The sequence below is a fragment of the Cyclopterus lumpus genome, chromosome 13 (assembly GCF_009769545.1).
Source record: "Cyclopterus lumpus isolate fCycLum1 chromosome 13, fCycLum1.pri, whole genome shotgun sequence".
NCBI classification, from domain to species: domain Eukaryota; kingdom Metazoa; phylum Chordata; class Actinopteri; order Perciformes; family Cyclopteridae; genus Cyclopterus; species Cyclopterus lumpus.
The window spans coordinates 21,722,789-21,741,085 of NC_046978.1; the positions used below are offsets into that span (position 1 = coordinate 21,722,789).

Here is an 18,297-nt window from a genome sequence, read left to right on the forward strand (position 1 = left end):
CATTGTCATATTCATGTAATGTGTTTATGTAACTCTGTAACTCTGTTCATCTGGTCACATGACATCTATTCATCTGTCCATCCGGGGAGAGGGATCCTCCTCTGTTGCTCTCCTGAAGGTTTCTTCCCTTTTTTCCCTGTGAAAGGTTATTTTTGGGGAGTTGTTCCTGATCCGATGTGAGGTCAAAGGTCAGGGATGTCGTATGTGTACAGATTGTAAAGCCCTCTGAGGGGAGTTTGTGATATTGGGCTATACAAAATAAACTGAATTGAATTAAAGTAGGGCACACACGTGCACTCTCACATGCTCTGATAAAAACACACAGAGAGAGACTTCGTCCACATCTTTATGGAGGTGATGGTTATTGATGAAATATTAAAGAGCTGGAGATTCACCTACAGTCACATTATTATACTATAATGAGTAACAAGCATTTTCCACCATAAAATAACTATAAAGTTACATTTTAAAACAAATCTACATTTATGTTTTTGTCTGCTGTGAATCCGGACGTCCTGCCAGCATGTCTGTCTCTGAATTATTGATCATTCAGTCTTCAGGTCTCTGTGTAGTCTATGCCTCAGTGGGAGACTCGTCGTCGTCTCCGTAGACGACGCCCTTCAGGTAGACTCGTTTGAACTCCTCAAACACCATGTCCTCTGGGTCACTGTGAGACAGACAGGTGAGGACATAGAGATTGTTAAAGAACTTCAACCAACAATATGTATTATTTATGATCAATGATCTTCATCAATGATCTCACCTCTCTTTGGCTGAAGTCACAATTCAGACCGGAACAAAAGAAATGATTGTTTACATGTAAAAACATATTTAGAGAGGAATAAAAGAAGAACTGTTGAAATTATAAAGTCCACAAACAACAACGTGTGTAATTCAGGACGCTGATGAGTTAATCTTCATCAGCTCAGCAACGCACAACAAGCTGCTTAGCACACACAGAAGGAGGAGCTTACCTGGTTCAGGGTTCATCAGTCTGAAAGGGAGCTCCACAGACACCTCACTGTAACACACACACACACACACACACACGTCAGTTCTGATGGAGTGAGGAAGAGGAAGAGGAAGAGACACAGTTAGCTCTCACCTTGATCCGATTGTCCTGCGAACAGAAGCAGAGAGAACAGTGAGATCAATAGTTTTATCAGCTGCTCTTTCCCATTTCATATTTTTACTGGAAATATGCAAATAGTAAACAGTGATATCATAGTGTTATGTTAGACAGTGATGAGCTGTGAATATTATCCACAGAGACGATTATTTCTGTCCGAGGAGGTGGAGTAGCAGCCATCTTTGACTCAAGCCTATTAATGAATCCTAAACCTAAACTAAACTACAACTCATTTGAAAGCCTTGTTCTTAGTCTTTCACATCCAACCTGGAAAACATTACAGCCAATTCTATTTGTTATACTGTACCGGCCACCAGGTCCATATTCAGAATTTATATCTGAATTTTCAGAGTTTATCAAGTTTAGTCCTTAAAACTGATAAGGTTATTATTGTAGGAGATTTTAATATTCATGTGGATGTTGATAATGATTGCCTTAGTACTGCATTTATCTCATTGTTGGACTCGATTGGCTTCTGTCAGAGTACAGAAACCCACTCACTGCTTTGGCCACACCCTCCACCTTGTTCTTGCATATGGCATTGACATTGAGCATTTGGAGGTCTTCCCACAGAACCCTCTTCTGTCAGACCATTACCTCATAACTTTTGAGTTTATACTCCCGGAGTATACACCGTTAGTCAAAGGTTTCTACACCAGATGTCTAACTGACAGTGCTGTAGCTACATTTAAAGAAGCGATTCCTTCTGCATTTGATTCAATACCACGTCTCAATGTGACGGAGGACTCCTGTGCTAACTTTAGTCCGTCCCAGATTGATCATCTTGTCGATAGTGCTACAGGCTCACTGAGAATGACACTAGACTCGATAGCCCCACTGAAGAAGAAGACAGTGAGGCAAAGGAGGTTTGCTCCCTGGTAGAACCCTCAGACCCAAAAACTAAAGCAAACTTCACGAAAGCTTTAAAGCATATGGCGTTCCACCAATCTGGAAGAATCACGCTTAGTTTGGAGAGATAGAGATAGATAGAATGCCACAGCAGCCTATTACTCATCAGTAATAGAGAAAAATAAGAACAACCCCAGGTCTTGTTAGAACGTAGCGCTGCGTTCGACACCATTGATCATGACATCCTATTACAGAGACTGGATCAGTCGATTGGCATTTCAGGTACCGCACTAAGTTGGTTTAAATCCTATTTATCAGATTGATCTCAGTTTGTATTTGTAAACGATGAAGCCTCAATGACCACCAACGTTAATCACGGAGTTCCACAAGGTTCTGTGCTTGGACCAATTTTATTTACCTTTATATATGCTTCCTTTGGGCAACATTATCAGGAAACACTCCATAAACTTTCATTGCTACGCAGACGATACTCAATTATATCTATCGATCAAACCAGAGGAGACCAACCAGCTCGCTAAAATTCAAGAATGTCTTAAAGACATAAAAACATGGATGACCTGCAACTTCCTGATGTTAAACTCAGACAAAACTGAAGTTATTTTACTGGCCCTGAACACCTCAGAGATCAATTATCTGGTGATGTGGTTTCTGTAGATGGCATTGCCCTGGCATCCAACACCACTGTAAAGAATCTCTAGTTATCGTTGACCGAGACTTGTCCTTTAACTCCCACGTTAAGCAAATCTCAAGGACTGAATTTTATCATTTACGTAACATTTCAAAAATCAGGCACATCTTGTCCCAAAAAGATGCAGAAAAGCTGGTTATATCTAATTTATATCAGGTTTGCCCTGGTCCAGCCCCTTGATATGCTGCTATAGGCTTATAGGCTGCTGGGGGATGTTTTAGGATACACTGAGCACCTCTCTCCTCTTCTCTCTCTCCTTATGGATGAATGTACATCTCTCCATTGCACCTTATTAACTCTGCTTCCTCGGAGTCTTTGTGCCTTCACACCTCATAGGGTCCATTGGAGGCCTCCTGCCGCCGGCCATGGCCCTGCTGATGCCCACCCCCTCCTCTCTACCTCCTTCTGTTTCATGGATTGTGGAGGTCTGGATCGTGGTCCATGCCTACTACTCATTATTCATAATTTCTGTCATATTCATTGAATGTTTATGTAACTCTGTTCATTCTGTACACATGACATCTATTGCATCTGTCCATCCGGGGAGAGGGATCCTCCTCCTGAAGGTTTCTTCCGTTTTTCCCTGTGAAAGTTTTTCCTGATCCGATGTGAGGTCAAAGGTCAGGGATGTCGTATGTGTACAGATTGTAAAGCCCTCTGAGTAAAATTTGTAATTTGTGATTCTGGGCTATACAAAATAAACTGAATTGAATTAAATATCTGAGTCACTTGTTCTGATTTACTGGTCTGTCTAGGAGAGGGAAGTTACATTTCTACAACAACAACAACATGTGATTGTATTTCAGTTGAATAAAGTGTGCTAAATCAATAATCTGAAGTTAGGAAAGCAGAGTGGTCTGTCAGTAACAAAGGATCTTATCAGCTGACCTCCCAGCATGCTGAGCGGTTCAGACTCACCCAGAAGCAATCATCCTCACAACAATCTTATAGAAGACCAGCATCCCCTGAACCTCCTTTAGCACCTCCTGCTTCACTCTGAGACAAAGGCAACGAGAAAAATAGACAGTGATAAAGAAACTGAGATAAAACGATAAAAAGAGACAAAAGACATAGAGACAGATATACAGAAAGACAAAGAGACAAAGAGAAGAGGATACAGATAGAGATATACAAAGAGACAGAGAGACAAGAGATAAAGATACAAAGACAGAGACAACAATACAGAGAGAAATATATTTAAAGTGACAAATATACAGAGAAGATAGAGAAACGTATACAAAAACAACTACATAAAAAGAGACAGAGACAATTAAGACAGACAGAGATACAAAGAGACACATAACAGATATACAAAGAGACATAGTTACAAAGAGACACTTATACAAAGAGAAAGATACAAAGAGACATAGATACAGAGAGAAAAGGAGACAGACCAAACAGATATCTTATTGTGTCAGCGTCTCTCAGAGTGTTTCTGTGTCCTACATGCTGGATGAAGCCAGGTTGGTGTCTTCATGTTTGAGTCGTCCGTCCAGAGCGAGTCCTCTCCTATCCTTGTTGTGAGCCAGCAGAGGATAGAGAGTGTACTCCTTCTTCAGACTGGTACCAGAGGGGACCGAGTCCCTGCAAAACACAACGCACACAGTAACACACAAAGAGTAACACACAAAGAGTAACACACACACACAGTAACACACACACAAAGAGTAACACACACACAAAGAGTAACACACAAAGAGTAACACACAAACAGTAACACACAAACAGTAACACACAAAGAGTAACACACAAAGAGTAACACACAAAGAGTAACACACACACACAGTAACACACACACAAAGAGTAACACACACACAAAGAGTAACACACAAAGAGTAACACACACACACACAGTAACACACACACAAAGAGTAACACACAAAGAGTAACACACAAACAGTAACACACAAACAGTAACACACAAAGAGTAACACACAAAGAGTAACACACAAACAGTAACACACAAACAGTAACACACAAACAGTAACACACAAAGAGTAACACACAAAGAGTAACACACAAACAGTAACACACAAAGAGTAACACACAAAGAGTAACACACAAAGAGTAACACACACACACAGTAACACACAAACAGTAACACACACACAGTAACACACACACAAAGAGTAACACACAAAGAGTAACACACAAACAGTAACACACAAAGAGTAACACACAAAGAGTAACACACAAAGAGTAACACACAAACAGTAACACACAAACAGTAACACACACACAGTAACACACACACAAAGAGTAACACACAAAGAGTAACACACAAACAGTAACACACAAACAGTAACACACACACAGTAACACACACACAAAGAGTAACACACAAAGAGTAACACACAAAGAGTAACACACAAACAGTAACACACAAACAGTAACACACACACAGTAACACACACACAAAGAGTAACACACAAAGAGTAACACACAAACAGTAACACACAAAGAGTAACACACAAAGAGTAACACACAAACAGTAACACACAAACAGTAACACACAAACAGTAACACACAAAGAGTAACACACAAAGAGTAACACACAAACAGTAACACACAAAGAGTAACACACAAAGAGTAACACACAAAGAGTAACACACAAACAGTAACACACAAAGAGTAACACACAAAGAGTAACACACAAACAGTAACACACAAAGAGTAACACACACACAGTAACACACACACAAAGAGTAACACACACAAAGAGTAACACACACACAAAGAGTAACACACAAACAGTAACACACAAACAGTAACACACACACAGTAACACACACACAAAGAGTAACACACACACAAAGAGTAACACACAAAGAGTAACACACAAAGAGTAACACACAAACAGTAACACACAAACAGTAACACACAAACAGTAACACACAAAGAGTAACACACAAAGAGTAACACACAAACAGTAACACACACACAAAGAGTAACACACACACAAAGAGTAACACACACACAAAGAGTAACACACAAACAGTAACACACACACAAAGAGTAACACACAAAGAGTAACACACAAACAGTAACACACAAACAGTAACACACACACAAAGAGTAACACACACACAAAGAGTAACACACAAAGAGTAACACACAAAGAGTAACACACAAACAGTAACACACAAAGAGTAACACACAAAGAGTAACACACAAAGAGTAACCCACAGTAATACTGACACCTGTCAGTCAACTCTCCCTGACTGCCAACATTACCACAACAACACGCTCCTGTAGGTACATGCTGTACAACATCAGGAGAATACGACCTCTTCTCACTCAGAAGGCGGCACAGGTTCTAGTCCAGGTTCTGGTCCAGGTTCTGGTCCAGGTTCTGGTCCAGGTTGGTTCTGGTCCCGGTCATGTCCTGTCTAGACTACTGTAACTCCTTCCTGCTAAGGCCATCCGACCTCTGCAGCTCATCCAGAATGCAGCAGCTAGACTTCAACCTAAATTGACCCACAATCCTCCGTTCCCTTCACTGGTTACCGGTGGCTGCAGCATCCGCTTCAAAACATTGGTACTTGAGTACCGTGCTGCGAACAGATCGGGTCCGGTCTACATCCAGGACATGGTCTAACCTTACACCCAGGACATGGTCTAACCTCACATCCAGGACATGGTCTAACCTCACATCCAGGACATGGTCTAACCTCACACCAGGACATGGTCTAACCTCACACCCAGAACATGGTCTAACCTCACATCCAGGACATGGTCTAACCTCACACCCAGGACATGGTCTAACCTCACACCAGGACATGGTCTAACCTCACACCCAGGACATGGTCTAACCTCACATCCAAGACATGGTCTAACCTCACACCCAGGACATGGTCTAACCTCACATCAGGACATGGTCTAACCTCACACCCAGGACATGGTCTAACCTCACACCCAGGACATGGTCTAACCTCACATCAGGACATGGTCTAACCTCACACCAGGACATGGTCTAACCTTACACCCAGGACATGGTCTAACCTCACATCCAGGACATGGTCTAACCTCACATCCAGGACATGGTCTAACCTCACACCAGGACATGGTCTAACCTCACACCCAGAACATGGTCTAACCTCACATCCAGGACATGGTCTAACCTCACACCCAGGACATGGTCTAACCTCACACCAGGACATGGTCTAACCTCACACCCAGGACATGGTCTAACCTCACATCCAAGACATGGTCTAACCTCACACCCAGGACATGGTCTAACCTCACATCAGGACATGGTCTAACCTCACACCCAGGACATGGTCTAACCTCACACCAGGACATGGTCTAACCTCACATCAGGACATGGTCTAACCTCACACCCAGGACATGGTCTAACCTCACACCCAGGACATGGTCTAACCTCACACCCAGGACATGGTCTAACCTCACACCCAGGACATGGTCTAACCTCACACCCAGGACATGGTCTAACCTCACACCCAGGACATGGTCTAACCTCACATCAGGACATGGTCTAACCTCACACCCAGGACATGGTCTAACCTCACACCCAGGACATGGTCTAACCTCACACCCAGGACATGGTCTAACCTCACACCCAGGACATGGTCTAACCTCACACCAGGACATGGTCTAACCATACACCAGGACATGGTCTAACCTCACACCCAGGACATGGTCTAACCTCACACCAGGACATGGTCTAACCATACACCAGGACATGGTCTAACCTCACACCAGGACATGGTCTAACCTCACATCCAGGACATGGTCTAACCTCACACCCAGGACATGGTCTAACCTCACACCAGGACATGGTCTAACCTCACACCAGGACATGGTCTAACCTCACACCAGGACATGGTCTAACCTCACAGTAACACACAGTACTACAGACACACAGTAACACACAGTACTACAGACACACAGTAACACAGTACTACATACACACAGTACTACAGACACACAGTACTACAGACACACAGTAACACATAGTACTACAGACACACAGTAACACACAGTACTACAGACACACAGTAACACACAGTACTACAGACACACAGTACTACAGACACACAGTACTACAGACACACAGTAACACACAGTACTACAGACACAGTACTACAGACACACAGTAACACACAGTACCACAGACACACAGTACAGACACACAGTAACACACAGTACTACAGACACACAGTAGTACAGACACACAGTAACACACAGTACTACAGACACACAGTACTACAGACACACAGTACTACAGACACACAGTAACACACAGTACTACAAACACACAGTAACACACAGTACTACAGACACACAGTAACACACAGTACTACAGACACACAGTAACACACAGTACTACAGACACACAGTAACACACAGTACTACAAACACACAGTAACACATAGTACTACAGACACACAGTAACACACAGTACTACAGACACACAGTAACACACAGTACTACAGACACAGTACCACAGACACACAGTAACACAGTTCTAAATAAAACAGGGACAGGTAGACTCACCTGGTCTCTTCTTTGGCCACTGACTTGACGTACTTGTCGTTGGAGTAGAGGACGATGTTGGTCACCTGTTCCACTAAACACAGCAAATGTTTACATGAGGTTAATAAGTTGATCTAGAAATACAAAATGGAAAGAGCAGAAGGATAAAACCGCTTGTTTAATATATTTAAAGACCCTAATGTGACATTCACACTAAACCAGAGACTTTACACCCAGAGGTGACTGAAATATTAAAACCTGCTTTAATATACGAAGGACACCATTTAAATATATAATATTTAAACTCGAGCCAGAACATTTAAAGCCAATCAGCTTTGAGATTGTCCTCCCGTCGGTTTTAATTAAATATAGATTTAAAATGTTCCCCCTCATAAGAGTAGAAACTGTGTGTATGTTTGTGTATGAACCACATGGTACAACAATAACTACGCTGCTACAACTTTAGCATAGCAGCGATCGAGCCAGACTCCATTCAGAAAACAAGCATTTACAATTTTTTTAAGAAACCTGAAACATGAAGTCAGATTGTTCAATGTTATTGTCCAATGTTGCACAACCCGCCATGACAAATTCCTTGAATGTGAAAACATACTTGGCAATAAAAAGGTTGGGATTCTGATTAATAAATCATTCAATGAATCATTATGAAATTATTTTGTTATATGGCTTGTATAGCTGAAGAAGCTCCTCCTGGTCTCGTCTAATGAGAACTAAACACAAGGTTCTAGTTGAAGAAGCTCCTCCTGGTCTCGTCTAATGAGAACTAAACACAAGGTTCTAGTTGAAGAAGCTCCTCCTGGTCTCGTCTAATGAGAACTAAACACAAGGTTCTAGCTGAAGAAGCTCCTCCTGGTCTCGTCTAATGAGAACTAAACACAAGGTTCTAGTTGAAGAAGCTCCTCCTGGTCTTGTCTAATGAGAACTAAACACAAGGTTCTAGCTGAAGAAGCTCCTCCTGGTCTTGTCTAATGAGAACTAAACACAAGGTTCTAGTTGAAGAAGCTCCTCCTGGTCTCATCTAATGAGAACTAAACACAAGGTTCTAGCTGAAGAAGCTCCTCCTGGTCTTGTCTAATGAGAACTAAACACAAGGTTCTAGTTGAAGAAGCTCCTCCTGGTCTCATCTAATGAGAACTAAACACAAGGTTCTAGTTGAAGAAGCTCCTCCTGGTCTCGTCTAATGAGAACTAAACACAAGGTTCTAGTTGAAGAAGCTCCTCCTGGTCTTGTCTAATGAGAACTAAACACAAGGTTCTAGCTGAAGAAGCTCCTCCTGGTCTCGTCTAATGAGAACTAAACACAAGGTTCTAGCTGAAGAAGCTCCTCCTGGTCTCATCTAATGAGAACTAAACACAAGGTTCTAGCTGAAGAAGCTCCTCCTGGTCTTGTCTAATGAGAACTAAACACAAGGTTCTAGTTGAAGAAGCTCCTCCTGGTCTCATCTAATGAGAACTAAACACAAGGTTCTAGCTGAAGAAGCTCCTCCTGGTCTTGTCTAATGAGAACTAAACACAAGGTTCTAGTTGAAGAAGCTCCTCCTGGTCTCATCTAATGAGAACTAAACACAAGGTTCTAGTTGAAGAAGCTCCTCCTGGTCTCGTCTAATGAGAACTAAACACAAGGTTCTAGTTGAAGAAGCTCCTCCTGGTCTTGTCTAATGAGAACTAAACACAAGGTTCTAGCTGAAGAAGCTCCTCCTGGTCTCGTCTAATGAGAACTAAACACAAGGTTCTAGCTGAAGAAGCTCCTCCTGGTCTCGTCTAATGAGAACTAAACACAAGGTTCTAGTTGAAGAAGCTCCTCCTGGTCTCATCTAATGAGAACTAAACACAAGGTTCTAGTTGAAGAAGCTCCTCCTGGTCTCGTCTAATGAGAACTAAACACAAGGTTCTAGTTGAAGAAGCTCCTCCTGGTCTCATCTAATGAGAACTAAACACAAGGTTCTAGCTGAAGAAGCTCCTCCTGGTCTCATCTAATGAGAACTAAACACAAGGTTCTAGCTGAAGAAGCTCCTCCTGGTCTTGTCTAATGAGAACTAAACACAAGGTTCTAGTTGAAGAAGCTCCTCCTGGTCTCATCTAATGAGAACTAAACACAAGGTTCTAGCTGAAGAAGCTCCTCCTGGTCTCGTCTAATGAGAACTAAACACAAGGTTCTAGCTGAAGAAGCTCCTCCTGGTCTCATCTAATGAGAACTAAACACAAGGTTCTAGCTGAAGAAGCTCCTCCTGGTCTTGTCTAATGAGAACTAAACACAAGGTTCTAGTTGAAGAAGCTCCTCCTGGTCTCATCTAATGAGAACTAAACACAAGGTTCTAGCTGAAGAAGCTCCTCCTGGTCTCATCTAATGAGAACTAAACACAAGGTTCTAGTTGAAGAAGCTCCTCCTGGTCTCATCTAATGAGAACTAAACACAAGGTTCTAGTTGAAGAAGCTCCTCCTGGTCTTGTCTAATGAGAACTAAACACAAGGTTCTAGCTGAAGAAGCTCCTCCTGGTCTTGTCTAATGAGAACTAAACACAAGGTTCTAGTTGAAGAAGCTCCTCCTGGTCTCGTCTAATGAGAACTAAACACAAGGTTCTAGCTGAAGAAGCTCCTCCTGGTCTCGTCTAATGAGAACTAAACACAAGGTTCTAGTTGAAGAAGCTCCTCCTGGTCTCGTCTAATGAGAACTAAACACAAGGTTCTAGTTGAAGAAGCTCCTCCTGGTCTTGTCTAATGAGAACTAAACACAAGGTTCTAGCTGAAGAAGCTCCTCCTGGTCTCGTCTAATGAGAACTAAACACAAGGTTCTAGTTGAAGAAGCTCCTCCTGGTCTTGTCTAATGAGAACTAAACACAAGGTTCTAGCTGAAGAAGCTCCTCCTGGTCTCGTCTAATGAGAACTAAACACAAGGTTCTAGCTGAAGGAAGCTCGTCCTCTTCTGATGAGAACCAAAACACAAGGTTCTAGCTGGTCACCTGACAAACTAATGTCTTTGATGTTTCTGCTGGACGAGTTGGTGATTTCTACATTCACTCCGACAGGCTCTCCATGGTAGAACGTCTGCAAGACAGACAGGTAGAGAGACAGACAGATCAGAGACACAGACAGGTAGAGAGACAGACAGATCAGAGACACAGAAAGACAGACCTCTTTGGGCATGCTCAGTTTGACGTGGAGCGGTTTCTCAGACATCAGGAACTCAAAGGTGGTTTCTGCCACTGGAACCAGTTTACTGGTTTCTGGACTGAACTGGATCTTACGGATGCTGAGACGAACTGAACTCCTCCAGAAACAAAACATCAAAACAAAGATGAAGCAGTGATTAGATAATAATAATAATTAAGGCTGCGAGCAGCAATGAACGGGCACTCATTTGCGCCAGTCGCTGTGATAATGTGAACAAATACATGCATCATGTCTCTACGTGAAGTCAGCTAAATGAAATGTAATAGACACAATAATACACACACAGTAACACACACACACACACAGTACCACAGACAAATAGTGTTGAAGTTATGAGCATTGAAAAACAAGACACGACCCTAAGAGGATCATTGTTCCATATGTCCTTAACACAATGATATATCAAAAAGCTTTTTAAAAGATTAGACATAACTCTGATAATGAGCCAGAAAGTTAGGCGTATGGGAGACTTTTTTGTAGAGCAGGTGGAGATTGACATGTGTGAAAAGATTCTAGTCAATCGGACATTCTAGGTGAGGGGTGTCGCCAGTCCAACTTCGAGGGGGCGCTAGAGAGCCATTTATTTTAACCCAAATTTAATATCTATATCAGATGGCTATTTTCACCAAGCGTGCCAATTTGGTGAGTTTTGGGGTATGGGAAGTACCCCCAATATGCGCCCAATCTACAAAAATAAAAAGCGGAATAAGAATAATCATACCCCTAACAATGTCAATAGGGTCCTCTCGGACTGACGCTCGAACCCTAATAATACCCCTAGCGAATACAATAGGTTCCTAATTAAAGCTGCGAGGGCTGCTATATCAGTATTTGTCAAAGGTTTAAAGGCATTTTGTAGGGAGCGCTATCGAGACGAATTGCCATTTTGAAGGATTGGAATCATTTCATACAACTATATTTAAATCCATCCATCCATCCATTTTCAATACCGCTTATCCTCATTAGGGTCGCGGAGGCGCTGGAGCCTATCCCAGCTGACATAGGGCGAAGGCAGGGGACACCCTGGACAGGCCGCCAGTCCATCGAGGGCACATGTAGGGACATACAACCATTCACTCTCACATTCACACCTATGGGCAATTTAGAGATCAATTAACCTGCAGCATGTCTTTGGACTGTGGGAGGAAGCCGGAGAGCCCGGAGAGAACCCACGCTGCCACGGGGAGAACATGCAAACTCCACACAGAAGGACCGCTCCGACCGGGAATCGAACCCGCGGCCCTCTTGCTGTGAGGCGACAGTGCTAGCCACTGTGTGTGCTAAATTTAGGTGTCTTTTGAGTATTTTAAAATATCTTTGTCTTCATGGCAAAGAGTGCATTGCCACAGCAATAGCCTTTCACGAAACAAGATTTTGATAACTGTTAATTAAAGTTTTTAGATTATACTGCTCAAATTTGAAGTCTATCCAATTATTTACCTAGGAGTTCATTAGACTAAAGCATGAATAAAAAAAAAATCACAGAAATAAAAATGGCCGACTTTCGGTTTAGAGCATGGTCCCAAGAGACTTTCTTTTCTTGTTACATATGCCTACCAATTTTCATACATGTAAGCTAAAAGTAGCACCGGGGCTGCTTAAATTAATATTTGTCGAATTTGCCGAATCACCATTTTGAGGAATTAAATCCTATCAGGTAACATCTTTGACTTCAAATGTGTGTGCCAAGTTTAGTTGCATATCGAGCATGTTTAGTCCCTTCAAAGCCCCTTTGTTGTTTTATGAGAAGAATGGGTTGCCACGGCAACAGTGTTACACAAAATCTAAAATGCTTTGTGTGCTGGTATCATGAAAGTATTATGTTTGATGTTGATCTGATATAACTACTAAGAGAAGCAAGCCAAAGTATAGAAACGTGTACTTCCTGTTACCAGTAGGTGGCGCTACGACTAATAAAAAATTAGACTGTACATGTCTTCAGGCCTGGAGTCTCATCACACATGTGAAATCTGGGATGGATCTGATGATGTGGAGTCGAGTTACATTAGTGTATTCGATCACGGCGAAGGATCAGACTTCTCCGATGCTCCAACTCGCCGCCGTTCAACGAGTCCATACGACCTTCACTGTGAAGCATCATCAAGGTCTGAAGTCTATTCTGACACATTCTGAGAGGGATCGGATTAATCTGTGAGGAGAAGGGTCTAACAGTAGAAAACATGTAACCTACTGTTGCCACTAGGTGGCGCTATGACTAGAGTTCAAAATGATCATATGGATGTCTTCAGGGTCAGTGTGTCATGACATATGAGAAATATGGAGCAGATTAGATAATGTATGGCCGAGTTAAAGTTTCTTTGCCGCTGCTCCGAACGCACATAGTTTTATATTTTGTAGATCTTTTGATAACATTTCACTGCTAAGGTCTGAAGATCATACTGGCCAAATTTGAAATGAATCAGGTTTAATCTCTAGAAGGAGTTTGTTCTTTTACAACTCCCCAAAACGATGAAAAGAGGCTAAAAATGCAAATATTGAGCAATTGATTGCAGCACCCCCTAATGCTTAAATATATATGTGGACATATGCTTCATTTTTTGACAGTCAAGCAACAATTTCAAGTTAATCGGTCATAGTTGGCATAAAGTGTGGAGTTTATAGAGACATTTTTTTAAACTTTTGCCCGACACCCCAATCAGCAAATATTTTTCCCAGAGTCAGATAGGTTTAGCCTATGCACCTCTTTTCCCTGCGCATAGCGTTACCATAAGAATAATAAGAAACAATAGAATAACAATAGGTTGGGATCCAATAATACAACTAATAATAATATAAATGACTCACTGTTTGTCCATCTTCTCATCCTGGTTCTCAGCACAGAACGCTTTCACTTCAAACTCCACCGCACATTTCTGTCAAGTACATAGAAACTCAGGCGTTCATGGTGTTTAGGGTGTTCATGGTATTAAGTAGTATGGTGTTCAAGTATTCAGGTATTAAAGTATTCAGGTATTATAGTGTTCAGGTATTATAGTGTTCAGGTATTCAGGTATTACAGTGTTCAGGTATTCAGGTATTATAGTGTTTAGGTATTCAGGTATTATAGTGTTCAGGTATTATAGTGTTCAGGTATTCAGGTATTACAGTGATCAGGTATTCAGGTATTATAGTGTTTAGGTATTCAGGTATTATAGTGTTCAGGTATTATAGTGTTCAGGTATTCAGGTATTACAGTGATCAGGTATTCAGGTATTATAGTGTTTAGGTATTCAGGTATTATAGTGTTCAGGTATTCAGGTATTACAGTGTTCAGGTATTCAGGTATTACAGTGATCAGGTATTCAGGTATTAGTGTTTAGGTATTATAGTGTTCAGGTATTCAGGTATTATAGTGTTCAGGTATTCAGGTATTATAGTGTTCAGGTATTCAGGTATTAGTGTTTAGGTATTATAGTGTTCAGGTATTCAGGTATTATAGTGTTCAGGTATTCAGGTATTACAGTGTTCAGGTATTATAGTGTTCAGGTATTCAGGTATTATAGTGTTCAGGTATTCAGGTATTAGTGTTTAGGTATTATAGTGTTCAGGTATTCAGGTATTACAGTGTTCAGGTATTATAGTGTTCAGGTATTATAGTGTTCAGGTATTCAGGTATTACAGTGTTCAGGTGTTATAGTGTTCAGGTATTCAGGTATTAGTGTTTAGGTATTATAGTGTTCAGGTATTCAGGTATTATAGTGTTCAGGTATTCAGGTATTAGTGTTTAGGTATTATAGTGTTCAGGTATTATAGTGTTCAGGTATTCAGGTATTATAGTGTTCAGGTATTCAGGTATTAGTGTTTAGGTATTATAGTGTTCAGGTATTCAGGTATTACAGTGTTCAGGTATTCAGGTATTAGTGTTTAGGTATTATAGTGTTCAGGTATTCAGGTATTATAGTGTTCAGGTATTCAGGTATTATAGTGTTCAGGTATTCAGGTATTAGTGTTTAGGTATTATAGTGTTCAGGTATTCAGGTATTATAGTGTTCAGGTATTCAGGTATTACAGTGTTATAGTATTCAGGGTGTTGATGCATTCAGGTATTATGGTGTTATTGTGTTCAGGTATTCATGGTGTTAGTGATCAGGTGCTATGGTATTCATGTATTCAGGTAGTCAGGTATCATGGTGTTCAAGTATTCATGGTGATAACACCATGAATACTTGAAAACCCTGAACACCATAACAGGTATTTATGGTGTTCAGGTATTTGTCGTATATGTACTGATGGTGACGTAATGAGTTACCTTTCCCACATCAGAGGGTCCGGGCTGCAGAGCAACGGAACACGGCAGGTTGTCTGGAAACTGAAGCAAACACAAACTGGTCTGATTTTTTATTATCATTTATGGTTCAAGGGTCTGTTACAGATGTCAGTGACATCACTGTTCAGGGAACAAATGGGACATTTACATCCAAATCCACTGAAAAGTGGTTGATAGCTGCCTTTGGGTTATGAATGAGTCACTGCTTCAAGAAAAAGAGCTTCATTGAGTTTGTGCAGAGGTAAAGGTGAATGACAGGTGAATTGGTGGAGGGGGTGGATTAGTGGACGGATGGATTGGTGGACGGGGGAACAGGTGGATCCTCCAGGAGGAAATGAGGATGTGGCTAGGGATGCCTGGGCTGTTTGACTTCCTGGCACCAATAACCTGTCCTGGAGGTTCCCGTCTCGGCGTCTCACCTCAAAGAAGAAGGGGAAGGCTTGGTCTCCCAGCTTCCGGAGAAGCTTCTGCTGGATCTTGGTGTGAGTCAGCTTCTCTTTGTCCTGCAGCTCGGGGTAAACCTGCCGGGTCACCATGAACAGGTCCCTCTTGAAGGCCACGCCCATCACATCCATGTCTTGACGGCCGTACCGAAACGTACACGACAGCATCACGTACACTAGAAAAACATTCACGCGTCCATTAACAGGAAAGACGAGCCGTCCTCAGACCTCACCGCCAAACGTTTTCCAAGGAAATATTTATTTGGTAAAAAAATTTTTTTTGAATACTTTCAGATTAGCATTCTTCAGAGTTACCTTTCTTTCCTTTGAGTTGCACCAGGTCGAGCACAATAACTCCATCTCAAAGAGACAAAGAAACTGACTGTTAACTGGAGTGAGAAAAAAAACATATCGAATGTCCAACATTTGAACCCTTTTAGTTTAGTTTTAGTCTGACTTCTTAATGCTCTGCTGTAATGATGCAGGATTCACCGTTAGCAACACATTTAAAATAAAGTTCATCCAATGAACAGAAACAAGTGGTCTTGAGCCCAGCTTAGCACAAAGACGGGAAGTAGAGGCAAACTGTTTAACCTGTTTTAGAGACAACAGATTGTACTAAGCTTTAAGCTAATTTAGGGTCAAGCTAATGCTGGTGTAAATATTTTTATTAATAATCAATAAATCAAATCAGTTTGAACTCACCGACTGGATCCACATAGTCACAGTGATCCACAAAGTCTCTCTTGCTCATGTATACCGCCACCTGAAGCCCAGAAGTTCAGAGCATTGCTCAAGGGTTCAGAAGTAATGTGGATCTGTTGTATTGTACATTTAACGGGAGTATTTCTGCACAACTTACCGACTTGTCGCGGGAAACTTTCTTAAAGATGACATGTTTTGGACTCATGTTGACTGAAGATTGTCACGACCTGTGAATGAAATCTTAAATTCAGACTCGACTTTTGGTGTTAGACAAAAACACATCTGATTGAATTTAAGGTATTTTTCTGGTAGAACACATATTTATTATTTTCATGAACTTGTATTAAAGTAAAATCTAATTAAAGGGATTAATTTTACCAACTGGACAAATAGAAAGATTCCAAAATATCTTTTATTTTATCTTCAGCTAAACTTATGAATGTTTGTATTTTGTGTCATTCCCATTGAAAGCACATGATTAAATCTCTCTGCAGTCAGTATCAATAATAATAACGTTCTCAGTAACAGTAAATGTGAGGGATCCTATAATTTGAATTGTAGACACAGAAAACAGAAGAGACACTGACCTGAGAGCAGCAATATGTGTTGAGCAGCAGCAGATCTCTAACAACCGATCAGACCGATCAGACGCATTTATAACACATGCCTCGTCAGCATGCCGGTCATTATGGACTGAACACAGATAATCCTGCAGCAGCCAACGGGAAGATCTGCAGCTGCAGGAGCCGTTCACCGTTATGAAATCAGAACACTTCTCTGGAAGCCACGTCACAACAAGAGGTTGCGACCAAACCCAATAAATATTAATGTTAGTGGCATTAAAGTGCTTATTAGAGCTTACAAACCCATATGTCTAACGCTTGACCCAAGGTACCCGTACGTCTAACTTTAACCCAATGTCTAATGTTTGACCCAACGGACTCTTACGTACCCTTAACGGTTGACCGGACGTCTCCTGACAATAAACCGACGTACCCGGACGCCTCCTGACAATAAACCGACGTACCCGGACGTCTCCTGACAATAAACCGACGTACCCGGACGTCTCCTGACAATAAACCGACGTACCCGGACGTCTCCTGACAATAAACCGACGTACCCGGACGTCTCCTGACAATAAACCGACGTACCCGGACGTCTCCTGACAATAAACCGACGTACCCGGACGTCTCCTGACAATAAACCGACGTACCCGGACGTCTCCTGACAATAAACCGACGTACCCGGACGTCTCCTGACAATAAACCGACGTACCCGGACGTCTCCTGACAATAAACCGACGTACCCGGACGTCTCCTGACAATAAACCGACGTACCCGGACGTCTCCTGACAATAAACCGACGTACCCGGACGTCTCCTGACAATAAACCGACGTACCCGGACGTCTCCTGACAATAAACCGACGTACCCGGACGTCTCCTAGAAAGCTGGAACAAACAAGCAGTGGACCTTCGAGAGTCGAGATTAGAAACAGCAACTGAGACAA

General features: G+C 41.8%; 1 protein-coding gene across 4 annotated transcripts; it reads right to left on the bottom strand.

The window, feature by feature from the left end:
• Positions 1 to 332: 332 nt before the first annotated feature.
• Positions 333 to 18,202, bottom strand: LOC117741446 (S-arrestin-like). Of its 4 annotated transcripts, XM_034548505.1 has the most exons (16): positions 17,377 to 18,202; positions 16,947 to 17,016; positions 16,790 to 16,850; positions 16,400 to 16,444; positions 16,061 to 16,260; positions 15,624 to 15,683; positions 14,180 to 14,247; positions 11,336 to 11,471; positions 11,164 to 11,248; positions 8,205 to 8,277; positions 4,134 to 4,271; positions 3,606 to 3,683; positions 1,106 to 1,120; positions 975 to 1,021; positions 764 to 773; positions 333 to 667 (listed from the first exon to the last, which is right to left on the bottom strand). In XM_034548505.1, exons 2-16 carry the CDS (start codon positions 16,992 to 16,994, stop codon positions 574 to 576), a joined length of 1,158 nt encoding a protein of 385 aa, XP_034404396.1. In that variant the 5' UTR covers positions 16,995 to 17,016; positions 17,377 to 18,202; the 3' UTR covers positions 333 to 573. The 4 variants fall into 4 exon arrangements, with proteins under 4 accessions (XP_034404396.1, XP_034404398.1, XP_034404397.1 ...); XM_034548507.1 differs by lacking the exon at positions 3,606 to 3,683 and having other exon boundaries at positions 16,947 to 18,202; XM_034548506.1 differs by lacking the exon at positions 764 to 773 and having other exon boundaries at positions 16,947 to 18,202.
• Positions 18,203 to 18,297: the final 95 nt, after the last annotated feature.